Source organism: Ovis aries, chromosome 1 (assembly GCF_016772045.2).
Source record: "Ovis aries strain OAR_USU_Benz2616 breed Rambouillet chromosome 1, ARS-UI_Ramb_v3.0, whole genome shotgun sequence".
Taxonomy (NCBI): domain Eukaryota; kingdom Metazoa; phylum Chordata; class Mammalia; order Artiodactyla; family Bovidae; genus Ovis; species Ovis aries.
This window is the reverse complement of record NC_056054.1, coordinates 227747981-227766107: the sequence shown is the minus strand read 5'-3', so window position 1 is coordinate 227766107 and position 18127 is coordinate 227747981. Positions and strand designations below refer to the sequence as shown.

At 37.7% G+C, this 18127-nt stretch overlaps 2 protein-coding genes and 1 non-coding gene across 8 annotated transcripts in view; 2 read left to right on the top strand and 1 right to left on the bottom strand.

Moving 5' to 3' along the window:
- The window catches only part of IFT80 (intraflagellar transport 80), a 130662-nt gene extending 121176 nt beyond the window's left edge, over window positions 1-9486 (bottom strand). For 2 of the 5 annotated variants that reach the window (XM_060405273.1, XM_060405280.1), the window contains exon 1: window positions 9396-9486. The gene's annotated coding sequence lies outside the window, so the exon portion shown is untranslated. Of the gene's footprint in view, window positions 1-5348; window positions 5472-6944; window positions 7168-9176 lie in introns of those variants that run through there. The other 3 variants (XM_060405278.1, XM_060405276.1, XM_060405279.1) reach the window with 3 other exon arrangements.
- Window positions 9487-9905: 419 nt separating this feature from the next.
- Window positions 9906-18127, top strand: part of SMC4 (structural maintenance of chromosomes 4) — a 31971-nt gene continuing 23749 nt past the window's right edge. Inside the window, exons 1-5 of one of the 2 annotated variants that reach the window (XM_027958873.2) lie at window positions 9906-10001; window positions 11102-11245; window positions 12052-12230; window positions 12689-12880; window positions 14290-14466. In XM_027958873.2, the coding sequence (XP_027814674.1) occupies window positions 11107-11245; window positions 12052-12230; window positions 12689-12880; window positions 14290-14466 (687 nt within the window). In that variant the 5' untranslated portion in view covers window positions 9906-10001; window positions 11102-11106. Of the gene's footprint in view, window positions 10002-10945; window positions 11246-12051; window positions 12231-12688; window positions 12881-14289; window positions 14467-18127 lie in introns of both variants that reach the window. The other variant, XM_042234980.1, reaches the window with a different exon arrangement.
- On the top strand, window positions 14706-14798 carry MIR16B (microRNA mir-16b). Its single transcript, NR_107949.1, has one exon. It is a non-coding gene; the product is annotated as a microRNA mir-16b (primary transcript).

The following is an 18127-nucleotide window of genomic DNA, read 5'->3' as shown; positions in this document are numbered from 1 at the left end:
GTAATTTGCAACTGTTCAGAAATATAGTGCCAAGGAATCAGAGAGAGAGGAGGGTAGCATCCTAACACTGGGAAGATTCTCTTTTGCTCAGAAAACACTTCTTTGTACATCCTATTGAGCGGAGATCATGTGCATGAAGCATATGTGCATTCTGGTGTGAGAACGAATAGAGGAATAAGTGAATAGCTATGGTTTTTCCTGTAGTCATGTATGAATGTGAGAGTTGGACCATAAAGAATGCTGAGTGACAAAGAATTGATGCTTTTGAACTGTGGTGTTGGAGAAGACTCTTGAGAGTCCCTTGGACTGCAAGGAGATCAAACCAGTCAATCCTAAAGGAAATCAACCCTGAATATTCACCTGAAGCTCCAATACTTTGGCCACCTGATGTGAAGAGCTGATCTCATCGGGAAAGACTCTGACGCTGAGAAAGACTAAAGGCAAAAGAAGAAGCAGGCAGCAGAGGATGAGACGGTAAGATAGCATCACTGACTCAATAGACATGAATTTGAGTAAACTCAGGGAGATAGTGGACAGGGAAGCCAGGTATGCTGCAGTCCATGGGAGCCGCAAGAGTAGGACACAACTTAGTAACTGAACAACAACAACAAATTAGAGCACAGTCAATTCAGGGAAGTGCAAAGCTGTCTGAGGGGTGCACTAGGGTGTTTTTAGCTGCCCAAAGGGATTGATGACCAAGGATCTGACTAGCCAGTGGTAAGTGGCATGGGAGGGGAAATAACAGAAAATTTCTAGAGTATGAAATAATCTATTTTGCAACTTTATACAGGAAGCAGACAGGAGCAACTATCTAAAAGTAGTAGCTTCTGCTACTAAAAATCATTTATAATTGCCTTTGATCTAGCATGAGTCAACATTCATGGGGCTTAAGAGGAAAAACTGTCCCCAGGAAATCCTGATCACCAAACTACCAAAACATACTCCAAATCTGGCCACTTCTCAGTATCTCTAACATAAGTCTAAAGCCACCATCATCCTCAAGTACTGTCATAGCTCCAAAACTAATTTTCCTGATCCTACATTTATCCTTCAAACTCTGCTAAACACAGTAGCTAGTAATGCTGTTAAAGCTAAGTCAGATCATAAGGCCAGTATGGCCAATACAGAGGGAGTGAAGAGGATGGCAGGAAACTGGGGAAGAAGAGGGAGGGACACAGATCACATAAAGGTTGGAAAACCACAATAAAAGTTTCTCTTTTTTCTTCTGAATAAACAGAGAAGCCAGTGGAATGATGTTATCTGACATACAGTTTTAAAATATCACTATGGAGAACACTACAGATGGTATAACAAGAAAAAAAAAGCAAAAATGAGCAAGACTGGAAGCAAAGAGGCCAGTTAGGATTTCAACAACCCAGGAGAGAACAAAAGTGGATTGATGAGGAAGGCAGTAGGGATACAAATGATATGAATGAGTCATATTCTGAATATATTTTAAAATAAAATTATACAGGATTCGTTGATGAATTTGGTTTAAGAGAAAGAGAAACCAAAATGACTCAAGTTTCAACAGGCACAATGGAGCTGCCATTTCCTGAAATGAAAAAGACTAATGGAAAGTTACAACTAACCTAGGCAGCATATTAAAAAACAGAGACATTACTTTGCCAACAAAGGTTCGTCTAGTCAAGGCTATGGTTTTCCAGTGGTCATATATGGATGTGAGAGTTGGACTATAAAGAAAGCTGAGCACCGAAGAATTGATGCTTTTGAACTGTGGTGTTGGAGAAGACTCTTGAGAGTCCCTTGAACTGCAAGGAGATCCAACCAATCCATCCTAAAGGAAATCAGTCCTGGGTGTTCATTGGAAGGACTGATATTGAAGCTGAAACTCTAATATTTTGGCCACCTGATGCGAAAAGCTGACTCATTTGAAAAGACCCTGATGTTGGGAAAGATTGAAGGCAGGAGGAGAAGGGGACGACAGAGGATGAGATGGTTAGATGGCATCACTGACTCAATGGACATAAGTTTGGGTAGACCCTAGGAGTTGCTGATGGACAGGGAGGCCTGGCATGCTGCAGTTCATGGAGTCCCAAAAAGTCAGACACGACTGAGCAACTGAACTGAACTGAATGGAGGAACAGGTTGGAAGGGATATAAAATTTCTGTTTTGGGTTGGCTAACTTTAAGGTGACTTTAGATATCTGAATGACGAATCCAAGGAGAAAGTAGATATACAAATATACAAATATTTGTATATTTGTCTGGAGTTAACGGATAGGGCAGAGCTGGAGATATCATTGAGACCTCAGTTTGAGGGTTATCAGCACAAAGGTTATATTCAAAGCCATGGGATGGGACTACCCAGCAGAACTTGAACAGATGGTAGCTTCAACAACCTAGAAGTCCTACTGAAGTCTGAAGAACTGTCAGCATTAAGATTCTAGAGGAAGTAAGCTAGAGAAAAACAAGTGGAGACAGATAGACAATGAGATACTTAAAAACAGATTTTGGGAAAGTATAGATATTGTTAATGATGAGGTAGGTAAAGACTGTCAAAGTGGGTGGCCAAGGTCAAGAAACTGAGAGGACAGAGAAACAAAGGATTGATTTGGGAATATTAAATCACTGAGAATAATGACAAGAATAGTGGTGGAGATAGACACAGTACCCAGATGCTAAAATACTATTCACTGAACGAAGAAAAAACACCAAAGAGATCTGTAGATGACTGCAAAAAGGCAAAGAAGAGAATGGTTTGATCTCGTAAGACTTGTCTCAAAGGGACAAGAGGAAAGAGAAACACAATCAATTGTGCAGAACCCTAATGAGAAGAAAAGGTCCTTTGACACATGGAGGTTTGAAATGCAAAACTGCCTCCGTTTGAAACAGCCAAGAGGAAAGTAGTTTTCTTAGGAAACAACCAGATTTAAATTAGACTAAGAAGTTAAAAGACAAAACTATAATGTTTACTCCAAAACACTGAGAACATAGATTTGGTCAGTGACATACTGTGAGTTCCAAAAGGTAGAGTGGTAGGGTTTAGATGGGGAAGAGCTAAGTCTAGGACAGATGGTGGGAAATGGAAATAAAGAGCCAGCTGTCCTTCTTCATTCTTCCCTGCCTCTGTGGTAGAAGAATCTAAATTTTTGCTGCATTCTTAGCCATCCAAAATAAAGATTATGTTTCTTAACTGCCCTAAAAACTGGGTGGAACCACATAGGACATCAACAATTCTTAAATCCAATGGGGATATTACAAAATCATCAACCTCATGGCCCAATCTGGGATTTATATCTTGTGGTGGGGGCAATAGATAACACTATCCAACAGTAATGGTTACCCACAGTGACAATATGAAAAATAAATGAATTACCTCTTATAAAAGCAATATAAATCAACATAATTGGCAAATTAAAACTTGGAAAATAGTAACATGCTCCCTGCCACGCATCAAGACATACATAATGCAGCAACAAAACAGAAGGAACCAAGATTCTTGACCTTATAGAGAGTCCTACCAGTCCTATCTAACCTTTAAGTGATAGAAAATAAAGTTTTATCATGTTTAAGTTAGTGTCATCAGTAGTTAAACTTAATAGTGAACTAATGCAGGGGATTAATAGTCTTGAATGTGGAAACTGAGGTGAACAGGGATGTAATGAATGATGGAATAGTCCCCATGGTCAAATAAAGGAAGGCGGATAATCAGTTTAAATTGTCTTCTTCCTGGAATGGTTTTCTTAGGAGATTTGTGGTGCTGAGGAAAAGTTCCATAAGAGAGAAAAGGGAAGTCTTGCTAGGAGCACATGTAACTCTGCCTGAGTTTCCAGCTCTAAGACTACAGGCTTCAACATTAACTCTTCTTTCTCTAGAGAGTCCTAATAGACACATCATGTCTCTGACCTCATCTCCTGTTTCCTCTCTTTTCACTCAAACTGCTCCTGTCACACTAGCCTCTATGTTTCGGGGCAAAGGAGAAGGAACCAGTGGACAGGGATCAAATGGCAATACAACAGAAACAGAAGATAACTAAGACAGCATGGTCCCAAGAAGCCTTCTGATCAAGGACACTGATAATGGAGTACTTCATTTGTAGACTGACAGTTCACAAAAACATAAATAAGGATGGTCAGTGGGCAATCAAAAACATGAAATAAGGCACAGCCTTAATTTTAATTAAAGAAATGAAAATGAAAAACACTAGATACCATTTCCTGTTGTCAAAGTGACCAAATACAAAACACCCAGAACTCAGCACTGGCATAGAGAAACACAGTCACATACATTAGTGAAGAGCAGGAAATTGGTAATAATGGTTATTGATTCTTTTTTTGCCCCACCTCTCAACACTTTTGATTTCCTTCTCCAGCTCTGGGGAACCTCCTACCTTACAAATAAAAAATTATTTCCTCTGTAGCCCTCCTTATAGCTAGGACACAGGCAAATTACCTAGGTTTTGCCAATCTAACACATCTATGCCATATTTTGAGTTAGAAGATACTGATTTGAAGTAGGTATATATAAGGAATTTACCCTGGGAAGAATTCCTAGTCATAGGAATTTGTCATATATCAGTACATGTAAATGTATACCAAGAGACATATACAAACTGTACAAGCTTATTACAGAATTCTATATAGTACTATCAAAAACCAGAAATTTAAATATTTATCAGAGATTATACACTTATATTCCAGATACATGTGTTTTTAATGTGGAGTAGAATTAAGAAAATAGAATTAAGAATTAATGTTAAGAATTAAACTTCATATTATGCTAAATGAAAGCAGTCACAAAAGGGCAGATACTATGTAATTCCCCTTATATGAAATACCTAAAGTAGTCAAATACAGAGATACAAAAAGTAGAATGGTGATTACCTGGCAGGGGGAGGAATGAGGACAGAGATTCGGTTCTGCAAGAGGAAGAAAGTTCTGTGGATGGATGGCGGTGAAAGTAGTGCAACAATATGAATGTATGTAATGCCACTGAATGGTACACTTTAAAAAGGTAAGGGTTTACAAAAAAAAAAGAAGAAAGAAAGAAAATTAGATTTAAGAACAAAAACTAAAAGGTAAAAGCACTAAGAAAATGAGAGAAATTTTAGGAGGGAAGAGGGAAGGCATGACTTGTCAACAAGAATAGACATATAGATAAAACACAGCAGAGAGCCTCAGAAGTGAATAAGAATATGAAGGACAGATAACAAATGCAAGCATTAGATCACAAGTTTGTTTCCAACAGGTTCTGTTTGGGTCATCTGCACATTGGCTAACCCATGGGCATTGATACTAACAGTTGAAATTAATGGTTTGCTGACAATTACCCAAGGCTCTGTTTTTAAAAGTATTATTCTTATCAATAGTTTTCTAAATTGATACCTCTGATTAGACTCCTAAGTCTCTTTTCCAGTAAAGACAGGAGTGAGAGAGAAGCAGATCTTTACTCGACTGGTTCCATCATAGAACCACTTGTAGACTAGAGCTGGGATCTCTCATGTAACAGGGAAGGCAGAGGAAGATGCACCATTTCCAGGGACAGATTCAAACACCTAATAAACAATGGAAACAGGGTTGGCAGTATCGTTCAATTACTAAAGACCTCCAACCTCCACCCTATTCCAACTCCTGTACGTATTTGAAGTATATGTACTGGGGCTTCCCAGGTATGTATAAGGAGTAGTATTCATATTTCCTTGCAATTCTAGCTCGAAGTAGAGCTAGCTATACTTTAATCTTATTCATATTGGTTATATTTATAATCCAGGATGGCCTAATAACTTTGAGCCAATAAACCATGTGATTCACAAAATTAAAAATAAGTAGTCATCTTTAATTCATCCTTTTAATTCAACTAGCAGAGAAAAAAATCACATTCAACTGACAAACTAGAATGCTGTACAGCTATTTAAAAAATGAGATGAATCTATATGTATCGATACAGAAAGATGTCTATAATATCTTAAATGACAAAAACAAAGTATACAGCAGTATTATGTAACTCAATCTCTTTTGAGATAAAAAATAATAGGAGGGGAAGAGATATATACTTGTTAATGCATACTAAAATGTTTTTCTCAAAAGACGTGCAAGACACTTAATGGAGGCTTTGTAAGGGTAGAGACACTGGTATGAAAAGGGAAGCTTTTAATCCTCATTTCATACTATTCTATACTGTTTGAAGTCATCATGTTCATAATATTTTATCCATACATTTATAGTTTTAACATAGGAATATTTGAATGATATGTTCATGGCATAGTTTTGCTTTTTTCTTTAAGCTTTTCTGCATTAAAAAAAACTAATAAATGTTTTTTTATAAGATCCACCATTCTCATTCTCTTAGCCATTTCTACTGCATTTGCCACACTTCTGACTGAAACCTTCACTCCGTGATCTTCCAAACACTGTACTGTTTTCTTCTATATATAAAATGCGGCTAATAATACCTACCTCACAGGTTGGTTACGATGTTAAATGAGATAGAGTAGACATGAGATTGGGGGGAAAAAAAAAAAACATCTTACAAATGTCCAGTAGATTGCCTGAAACATCGGAAGAACTTAACTATTTGCTATTTGTAGAGAAAACTGGTGTTTCATTACCCCTCATATATTCACTCTGTTCTGAGCTACAAAGAATTTCTTCTTGGAATACCACTTACTCCCTCTTAGCCCATATCGCTTCAATGGAGTCAGCATGAGACCTAGGCTTAAGTCAATTAGAGCTTTCCGAAGGAAACTTTTATTCAACTAAAAGACAGGGAAGAAAGACTCTCCTTAACTTTCCAGGTTTTCAAGTTTAGATTCAAGGCAAGAGTTACTATAACTATCTTACCATACGGCAAGGGGAGAGCATGGTGGTATCAGAGGCCACTACGTGAGGTCTGAGAATAATGCCAAGACAAGGGAACATAACGCAGAGCAAAGAAACACACTCCTAGTTCTTTCTTTGAATACTGAATCCAGTTATACTCACCTAACTTCTTGCTTACGGAAGCTATTTTTTTTCCTCAAGACAATTTGGATTTGGTCTTCTGTCACATATTATTATAATGATGACAAAATTTAACTATGCACTTAAAGAACTGCAGATGTTAATTTTAATTCTTTTCCAATTTTTCCCCTTGAACTTTTCTTATTTCTTCCCATGGGGTACAACTTTTTAAAATACAAAAAGTAGGGTTCTCCTCTCGAACTGCCTGAAATTATAGATAATGGCTGTTAGTAGATGATTTTGGACCAGAAAGATGAGACTTGGTTATACTTTCCAAGGTGGTTTTAACTTGAGCCCATCCCAACAGAACCAGCTTCTTTTTATGCAAAGTACTAGCAAGGATCAATCAAGAGGGAGGAAGCCTACTTCTTGTGACCCTAATCTCTTCTCAGGTCACTTCTTCACTTATTCTGAGTATCCGACTTTCACTCTAGATTTGTCTCCATTATAGCTGTATGGTTAGGCTCAACTAAATCTAGAGCTATTGGTCACTTTATTGATTTTCTGAAATTACATTTCTTATCAGTCACTAAGACCAAACATTATTTACAACAACCATGAAAGGTAGTAAAACTAAGATTTATTTGTGACTTATCTTTCTTATCCCCTCATCACTAATCCAGAGATTCACAAAGAATACTATCTAACTTTAAGAGCTCAGACTATTAACTGTTAAATGTGTCCAGATTTTTACCATTCTACTGCATAGGCACCTCTCACCTCCTACATACAGAAGTGGACAGTAACGATCTAAGCCATGCTTGATCTCAGTCTCTTTCTCTTTTCATACATCCCACATAAGTGCTAACTTTTTTTTTAACCAAGTCACTCCATAGCTCAAAATTTTTCTAATATTTTGAAGATTTATCAATCTAACATCCTTGACCTGGTTTTCAAGACTCTTCATAAACTAACCTTCTTCTAACTTGACACCCCATTATTCAACCTTAGCACATACCCTAACAAGGTCAATGTCATAAACACAGCAATATCAAATGCATGCAGTGTGTATGTTAGATGAACAATCATAAACGATCCTATGCAGTAGGTATTATACGCTGGTTTCATAATAAACAGAGTTTGACAAACTGAGTACATTGTCTAAGTAGGTAGCTTTAAAAAAACGATGAGACTTGGGATTCTGTTATCTGTTACATCTTTCTCCTACATGGTGCTCTGTTTCCCATATACATTACTCAATTTGGTCTAGTCTTCGATATTTTTCAGGGTTAATATCTCTCCAACTTGGGTTTAGTAGTGTTTTACAGACTTAAAAATCCAAAAGATTCCAGATGATTTCAAACAGAACTGATGTACATGTTCTGGTACACCTACCAACCAAATTTTTCATTGAGCTTTATTGTCTGTAGTTTGTCTTATGAAAATAATTTTTTTCAACTACAAATAAACAAAAGTGTATTACAATACTGAGTCAGTGTTTATTCAAATCACCTTAGTCTCTCAACCTCACTGAATTCTTACACTTAAGGGGAGTGTCTTCCACACCTTCAACTCTTGAGAATCACTGAACCTTAACATGATGCTCCTCAGGGCAAGAATCATACTTTCTTACTTAGAATGACAATGTAAATTCACTCAATAAAGATTTATTGGGGCCTCAGCATGCCAAGTCCTAAGTATGCAAAAGTTAAAAGGGGAAATAAAAGAGGCTCCCAGTTATCAGTCAAGTACTTAAGAGTCTCTGAATAAATATTTGTTGGACTTATTCAGATCAATTAACGGTTAACAGTGCGATGGGATAGGACCAAGTTTAATAATCTGATCAAAGTTCTGGAAAAACTAACTCCCCAGAAAAATTCACAAGCACACAGAATTTTGTACTCAATTCCGGGGGCAGGCGGGGGCTAGAGTAGTGGAGAAGTGGTATGAACTCTGAACCCCAATCACCTACTACCAGATCCACAAACTCCTAGTTAAAAACCCATTAACAAAACTAAATTATCTGGGAGCAGGAATACTTGCTCCATAATCCTGATTATGCCCGAGAGTGCAGTGTATACAGAAGCTACTTAAGAAATATCTGCAGATCAATAATTTCCCCATAACCAGACGACACCAGCAAATCGTTTCTTCCATTAGAGTCTTTCAGTCGAATGATTTTAAAAACTCAAAACCCCTTTTCACTAGTGACATTAATGACCTAACACCAATAACTCGAAATCATTATTTGCTATTCACTACACGATCATTCACCAATCCAGATCTTCTCTCCTCCGTGTTGCTCCTCTGCTCCCTCCAAATTCAGGGCTTCCTCCTTCGCATCCCAAAAGCTAAGTCCAGAGCGCCCAGTGAGACGGGCAATAACCGATGCTCCACGCCACACACACAATCAAAGTAGGGAAGGTGAATCCAGTAAAGGCCACAACTTCCAAATCCTTTCCTCAACTCTCGCTTGGAAGTAAACAGATTTACCTTAAGTTCCAGGAAAACGGGGTCGATCTTTCTCACAGAACTGAGACCAGTTACCAAGAAGCAGGACAGCCCTGTCACCATAGCGACTTCTAAGAGCTAAGCTCACTCCCTCTTCGCGCGATACTTCCCCTCAGCGCGTCACCCGAGCGGGCCTGAGGCCCCGCCCCTCAGTGGGCCCGCCCTCTTCTAAAGGGACGTTATTGGACGACTGGTCCTTGACTTAAACTGAAGGGTGAATTCCACTTTATCTTTCTCAAGATTCGCAAGGTTTTTTTTTTAAAAAAAATTTATAAGAGTGCTATTGCCGTAGGGCCACGGAAAACATTGTTTCGCTTTTTTTCACTTAGTAGAAAACGTTCCCTGCAGCTTGGGTCCCGCCAGGAGTTCGCGCATGCGCGTAAGGTATCAGAAGATGGCGATAATCGCCGCATTTTTTTCAAATTAGTGGTTCCCAGAAAGCATTGCGCGCGTTTGTAACGAATTTCCGTTCGAGTTTGTATTTTAGGCGCCATTTTCGAGTGAAGGACCCGGAGCCGAAACACCGGTAGGAACCGGGGGGGCCTATACAACCGTTTCCAGCCTTGGTCTGAGTGGACTATCCCGCAGGTAAAGTACTTCTTTTCCTGATCGGTTGTCACACTCTCACTTCCTGCCCCGTCCGCAGGCGCCTGGAAAGAGGCCTTGAGCTGGAGCAGCCGAAGTCTAGGCTGAGGCTGCCGCGGGGAGATTTCGCTCGCTGTCACCCCTCCCCCCTCAGTCGCTCCCCGGCGGTCGAAGCTCCCGCGCGCTTCTCCCGGGCGCCACTTCTCTGAGCTACTGAAGCGTCGATTGTGGCACTGGGGCTGGGGCCCTCTCAGCCCTCGCGGACCTTTTCTCAGAAATCTTGGTCGGCTACGGCGTCGCCCCCTGTCCCGGCCCTCTGCCCGTTTCTCTTCTCCCGAGGGACTGATCACTAGGTCTGAGCCCTTACTGGTGGCCTTTCGTAGTTTATTGTCCAGCGGGATTCGCCGCGGACCTCAGGGACAAACCCCTGCCACCCCAAGGTGATGGAAGCGGAGTTGGAGCTGCCGGCTTCCGATTTGATAGTCGCGAGCGGTCGGCCGCAGCCGCCGGGCCCCGGCCGCCGTGTAAACGGAGACCTCAAAGCCCCCCGGCCGTCAGCCGCGCCAAGGGCTAAATGGCGGGGAGAGGAAGGTGGGCGGCGAACCGCCACTTGGTTCCCGACTGCTCTGCGAAGAGTTGAGAACCCCTCAAACCTAAAGCTAGTACGGACTCAGAGACAAGAATCTGCGCTCTGATCCCCAGCCCCGAGAGCGTGGGAATGTCCGTAAATGTCGGCGTGCGGGATGTAACTTCGTTTAGAAATGACGTTACGGTATTCTTACACATTTACACTGTGGGTAGAGGAGGGGGACATTAAAAAAATAAAAAGATCCTGAGCAGTTGCTCTCTTTGCTCGCTCCGCAAGCACGTCTAGGAACTTGCTTAGAACTTGAGAGGGCGAATCCCGCCTTCCTAGCACTTGAGTTTTTTGTGCCTTCTTTCCCGAGGACTCGCTGGCATTGCGCGGGGTTTTTAAACGGAGCCCTAGAAAACGGGTGGATGAAGTTTTCCCTGAGTGGGACGGGTGGCGGGCCGACAGGGAACTTGACGGCACGGCCGCCGGCCCGCGGGCTGACTTGCACCCGGCTTTCCCTCGGCTCCAGCGACCATGCCCCGTAAAGGCACCCAGCCCTCCACTGCCCATCGCAGAGAGGAAGGGCCGCCGCGGTCCCCGGACAGCACCTGCAGCGACACGGAGCCCGATCCGCCGCCCGGCCGCGCGAGGAGCCAGGCGCTGGCCACCGCAGGTGAGTAGCCCTTCGCGACGCCGAGGGCAAGCGCGTGGACGGTTGGTATTCCAGGGCGCGGACGAGAAGGGCTGCGGGGTTGACATCCGAAGGTCAAGAAGGCGATTTTCACAGATTCGACAGTGAAATTTCGGTTAACGGTGCTGGAGGAATGGGGGCTAGTAAATAGCTAAAATTCTGAACTTCTGTTCCTTGTCTTATATTTCCGCGGAAATCGACACGGTCAGCCAGAGTGGACTTTTTTCAGTGTCAGCGTGACTATTTGTTAATATGATAAAAAGTTGCTTGATCGTACAACTTCACCTCGGTGATCTTAAATTGCAAAGAGAAGGTAATTTGCGCCTACGCCCGCACGCGCCGTAGGTTTTGTTGAGTCCAGGAATTGAGTGACACGAAACCCCTGTAACTGTCACGGGAGCTCGCCAGTGTCCAAAGTTAGGGTTTCAGATGCTTAACAGATACTGAAAGTTGGATCTAGAGCCGTAGGATTTGACCACCTGTTCAGGCAGGGACTCAAGTGATTGTGGATTTTCCAGATTTGCGTTACGATGTAGTGTATTGACTCCTAAAAGGTATATTTCTATAGAATTTTGTGACTGATGGCATCTCCTTCAAAATTTTCCTTTGTCATAAGACAAAGCCTAAAGACTGTCATCCTTTGTGAATGTATGATAATACTGTATTTGAGTGAAAAATAGAGATTCCTAGGTTTCATAAATGACGTCTTCATAGATTAGCAGGCTACAAATTGCACTGATGCAGGCTTCCTCTCTCCCCCTTTTTTTCCTTTCCTTTGACTGACTTAGAAACTCCAAGTGAGGAAATTGATAGTAGAAGTTTAGAAGAGATTTTGAATAGCATCCCTCCTCCCCCACCTCCTGCAATGACCAATGAACCTGGAGCTCCTCGTCTTATGATTACTCATATTGTAAACCAGAACTTCAAATCTTACGCTGGGGAAAAAATTCTGGGACCTTTCCATAAGGTATTTGACAATTTTTAAATAGCTGTTGTAAGGTAATGCATCTTTATTACAAACTGTTTCAGTTTTGTAGTTATTGTATATTCTGATTGATACATACATGGTGTGGTTTCTATGGTTTTAACTACTAAAATTAGCTTTTGTTTATCTGATTGTCTTTTGGTACCTTTCTTTATAAAGTTTTCCTCACTGAATAGAATTTGTGGGTTTTATGTTTGAAAAGAATATTTTCTTTTTAACTGTAAGAATGAATTTTGTAAAAAGTCTGAGTCAAAATTAGAATATGATCTCATTTAAAGTATTGAAACTTGTAACATACAAGACATGATCCGTGAAAACTATCTTCTAGCAGCAAAAGCTTTTTGAATACTTGTAGTTTTGCTGCAAGTTAAATTATTTTAAATTAAAATCAGTAGTATAACCTTTTTAACTTTTTTTTTTTTCCTGTTCTTTTTATGCAGCGATTTTCCTGTATTATTGGGCCAAATGGCAGTGGCAAATCCAATGTTATTGATTCTATGCTTTTTGTGTTTGGCTATCGAGCACAGAAAATAAGATCTAAAAAACTCTCAGTTCTAATACACAATTCTGATGAACATAAGGATATTCAGAGTTGCACTGTAGCTGTTCATTTCCAAAAGATAATTGATAAGGTAAGGGATTTTGTTTAGTTATTTGCATCTTCAAGTAAGGAAGACAGGATTTCAGTACATTACACATTTTATTAATTTGGGCTTAAATTAGCTTGTAAAAATTAGTATATGGTTAAAGCAGAACCAGTATTGATTTCATTGCCTCCATGATCGTATTTTCTTTTTGAGGTGTGATGGTGGCTGTTAAAATATTAATATTTTTAGTCACGGAAATGAATTATAAGTAGCTCATAATAGTACCTTTTTGAGCAGTTCTAGTATCTTGAGTACCAGTTTTAAAGTTATGTTTTCCTTGCTTTCAGATAAGTTACCTAAACTTGAAAATGTAAGTTGACTAATTTTACCATCTCTGTTATTTCAATTCACGTTAAAGTTAGTAGGAATCTACTACCCTTTTAAAACAGCAGAAGGATAAGCTAACTTTTTTTTTCCCTCTAAAAGGAGACAGTTATACATAAAATGCCTATTTGGGTTATTTACATGGCTCTGTTGGTACTGGGGTTTTTTCTCTTCTGTTTAATAATCAGCTTTGGGAATTCGTAGTTCAAAACTGGCTGGAACCTAAAAATGTAGAAAACTAATTACATAACAAAATGAGGATGTGATTTGGCCTCTAGGTCTTGTTTTTAATTTTAATGTAACGAGCTTTAAATAAATCTACATGGTGGTATATATTTTAATTTTGTTTCTTAGTGCTTTTCTGTTATACAGTTTGGGTTGGAAAGTAGATAGCCAGTAAATCAGATTTGATTTTGTAGCTTATTAATTACACTTGATTTGTGTGAAGTTTAAAAGTCATGGTTTCAAAATGACCTAGTTTTTAAAGGAAAGCAAGTTTTAATGTTAAAGCAGATTTGCCCTTCATTTCTTTTTGTTTGATTAAAAAATAGGGGAATGTAGTTGTCAGTTCTTTGCAGTTCTTTTTACCTTTAATTGATAGCTTATTTTTCACCACCACCACCACCCCCAAAAAATTAATCTATATCACCGTACTACCATCCCCTCCCTTTTTCCTTGAATCATCCCTTGCAGCTTTTTTTAATGAACTAATGTAATCTATCAAGGTGGTTTAATATTTGGGGTGAGTTTGTTTTGGATACAGTGGGATTCTTGTTTCCCTTCAGTTCTTTTCTCAGTTAAGTATGTTTCTAGGCTTGAAGATATAGTTGGTTTGACTTTTTGGTTTTTGTGATCTGTGAGGAAGGAGTCCAAGAACTCCTTAGAAATAGAAAATTATTTCTATTCTTTGCTAAGATAATTAATTCTAAGAACTATTGTTAGCTTTTGTGCATATCCAGTTAAAGTTCTTAATCCATAGAATTGGTTTCAATATGAATTGAGTGAAATTTGAAGCAACTTATGACTTAATACCAGCAATTGTTTTCTGGTTTTGTTTTTCCTCAAAACAGGAAGGGGATGATTATGAAGTCATTCCTAACAGTAACTTCTATGTATCCAGAACGGCCTACAGAGATAATACTTCTGTTTATCACGTAAGTGGGAAAAAGACTACATTTAAGGATGTTGGAATTCTTCTTCGAAGCCATGGAATTGACTTGGATCATAATAGATTTTTAATCTTACAGGTAAGTTTATTAAGACATCAGAGGTTCTCTCTTTTTTTTCTTTCAGTAAAAGCGTAAAGAGGTTTTTCCCTATTGGATGAATCCTGTATTTTTGAGGCCTTAAAGTACTGTAGCAGCACATCATGGTTTACATACTACAGTCAAGATGCGAATCATTATTTGCTGCTCTAGAAATTTAAGGAAATTCATTCAAAACTGTATTTTCATGATCATATGCTCATTTTGTTTGGATGGACTGACATACTTGTTCCGCTCTAGCAGCACGTAAATATTGGGGTAGTAAAATAAATATTAAACACCAATATTATTGTGCTGCTTTAGCGTGACAGGGACATAGCAACTATTTATTATTTTTGTTTGTATTGCTCTTTGTGATAACATTTTAAATAAGATTTGTTATCTTTTTATAATAGTTCTTTTACTTTTGTTCTTATTTGTAATCTCTACTAATATTATATACTCCAAAAAAGGGGGGAAAAAACCACTCTGGATTCTTGGTGTTTGACAGACTTCTCTGATGTAATTTTTTATTTTTTTAAATACTTAGAATGGTCAATTAAAAGCTTATACAAGCTCTGTGTTTTGGTTCAAATGGCCTATTGAACCACTACTACTGGAAAATTAGAAAGTGATATTTCATTCTTAAGTATCATACTGTTAAAGGCTTTTTAAAGAGCTATAACATTAAGTACATGGTGTTAAGTTGATTTTTATAAAAGAAACTATTCTTTATTTGAGTAAAGATATTTTCTACCAGATTTGCTTGGTAAGAAAATCCCTCATCTTCTCTATGTTTTACCTTTCAAAAAAGTTTTTAGTGTAAAAGCATGGCTTAAGAGGAAAACTATTGTGATGTGGAAATAGCTGCTGATATTCTTTAGTGTCCTGCACTACTGGTTTTAAACTGGATTTTGGTTTGAGAAATTTTTATTAGTGTGGCTGAGTGTTCCCAGTAAGAAACTTACAAAATGTTAGCCGTTATTTCCATTTTAGTCTATATTTTACAACTATTTTTTTTAAAATAAAAGTTATTTATACATAATATATGTGGAAAGTAAGTAAATATAATTCTGGGGTGACTTATGTTAGTATCTCACTACCAGTTCATTTGTATACTTCTGTAACCCAAACTTAATTTAAAATGGATGTTGGGAACTCATTAGCAGATATATTTCTAAATGAGATTTGAATTTACATAAATGTGGGGTTAAAGCTATACGTGTTTTTTAAATCAAATTTAACTGTTCTGGGACTTGATTTGGTTAATTATGGATTAAAAAGTTACGCCTCATTAGAAAACTAAATTTGATAATGATACCATTTTGCAGGAACTTATTGTTGTGTTTATCTTATTATTTGCTGTATATTTACTATCACCCTGAAATAATCAGAGTTTTACACCTGTACGTAGACTCATCAAAATAGATTGTATTTTAACCCTTGTATGTTTTTTTCCTTGGTGGAGCCTTTCTACATAGTTCTGTGAATAAAGGGAATTAAATAAAGTAACATCTCAAAGAGATAAATCAGAATAGTTTTTAAATTGTAAATTTTATATTCAGTATGTGCTTCTAAAGTGTCCAGGATGCTTAAGCCCTTTATCCTCATAATCTCAACTTGTTTTTAATCATCTTAACAGTTACATTGTTGAAATCATTTTTAATACCAAGGTAAACTTTCCACATTAACAAATTGAATTCCATTTGATTAAATTTACAGATAAAGACTCTTAGGAGCTCACCTGTTAGGAAGAAGAAACAGGGACTGGACTAGATATAATTATTTTATTTTAAAGTTTGAGGGAAAGAGGCAGTGGTTTCTATGGATTTTTATTTAGTTCCTTATCAAAATCTTAGATTCCTGCCCTAGAAATTTAAAGCATTTGAAGGTAAGTAAGAATACAATTTTCGTTACCTTATCTCCCACTAAATAACATTTATCTTAAAAATTAACTAGTTTGGGAGACTGGGAACTTGAGACCATCAGAACATAGGTGATTGCTTTGAATAAAATGTAGGCTCTTTGGCCAGTGGCAGTGATTAACAGGCTAAGTGATAGAAATTCAGCTAAAGTGAAAACTTATTTTTTAGACTAAAAAGCACTGAAATTTAGAAGTCCGTAAGGATAATTTTTTAATATAGTATTTATAATGGTATAGTAGGTTCTTCAAGTAGGCATTTCTAGTATTTGAAATGATTTAAAATTTCATCATTGGCTATTTTAATGAGTTCCTAATGAGTCACTAAACTGAGATACTATAAGTGATCCAAAGATGGTAGAAATCTATTTCTTGTCCTTCTACATGCTTTCTAAAAGTGTTAGATTATAATTGGCCATTGTAATCCGTACATTTTTGTATATTTCCCTGTTTATACCTTGTTTGAGAGCTGTTTTCCCATTGTCATGATTCTTGGTATGAACAAGTTGAGTTTTTATTAGCTGAAAGATTTCACAGTAGCTCATTTTGTCACAGTTTTCAACTTCATATGCTTTTTGTCTTCATATTTTAAAATCTAAACTAAAATTTAAAAATAAGAACTAAGATTTTTTTCTTATTCAGTAATTTGGAGATTGGATTAACCAAGATCTGAGTTACCTGTTCATTTTTTCTTTCCGGTATACTTCTTCCCTGCTTGCATAACGTATAAGCTTATTGAATTCTGATCTTTTATCTGTAGAAATAAGACTGTGCTGTATCAAAAGAAGTTGTTTTAGTTTTATCAGTAGTACTTCAGTTATCCAGAAGTGTCTTGTTCATCACCTCACTATGTGAAAGAAGCTATCTCTAAGCACCCAAAATAATACCAAGCAGTCTGCCTCCTAAATTGTTGTCCTTTCTGTTTTTGCACTTGTTTTACACAGATACTGACCTCAGTCATTATAGTTTCTTAGCTTTTGTTAGTTCACAAATTAAAAATTTACTAGAATAGCATAAAAACAATAACTTAACAGTAAAATAGAAAATGGATAAAATAAAAATATAACCAAGGCAAAATTTCAACACCTAGTAAATCTGGACCATTAATTTTGATGCAGACACTCATAATTACCTTAAATCTGAAGGCCTTCCTTATTAGGAAAAGTTTTATTATACATGTACTGTATTTGAGTTTGTGATTCAGTGCTTGGTAAAATTTGGATTCTGTTTCAATAAAGATAAAGCATAGTACCTATTTATTCCTCTTAGATTTTTAAGCTGTATTATAAATTAGATTATTGAGGCATGCTGTAAATGAGTCACAATATCTTGGTTTTCTGCCCAGTTCAATAAGTTAAGGTTTAGGCCTTGGATATTATAAATATCCTCTTGACATATGCATGCTATTTTTATGTTGCTTTTAAAAACTAAATGGTATTTTCCACAGTTGCTTAATATCTCTGATATAGTGTAAATATAAATTAAAACATAGGAAGTTAGTAAACAACAGGGAAGAAATGTGTTTAAAACCTTGTTTAGTATACTTAAGCTATGGAAAATAGAAATAACATTGAGGAGGACTATAAAATTTTTGTCAGCTTCAGATGCTAGCTTTATAGCAACTTAAAACTTGTTTGGGTTTCTGTCTACCATATTACCACTGTTTGTGATTTGGAGCTTTCAACGTGACTTCAAATTCAGGTTTTACATTATTATTAAAATGTATTGAGGTTATTGCTTTAA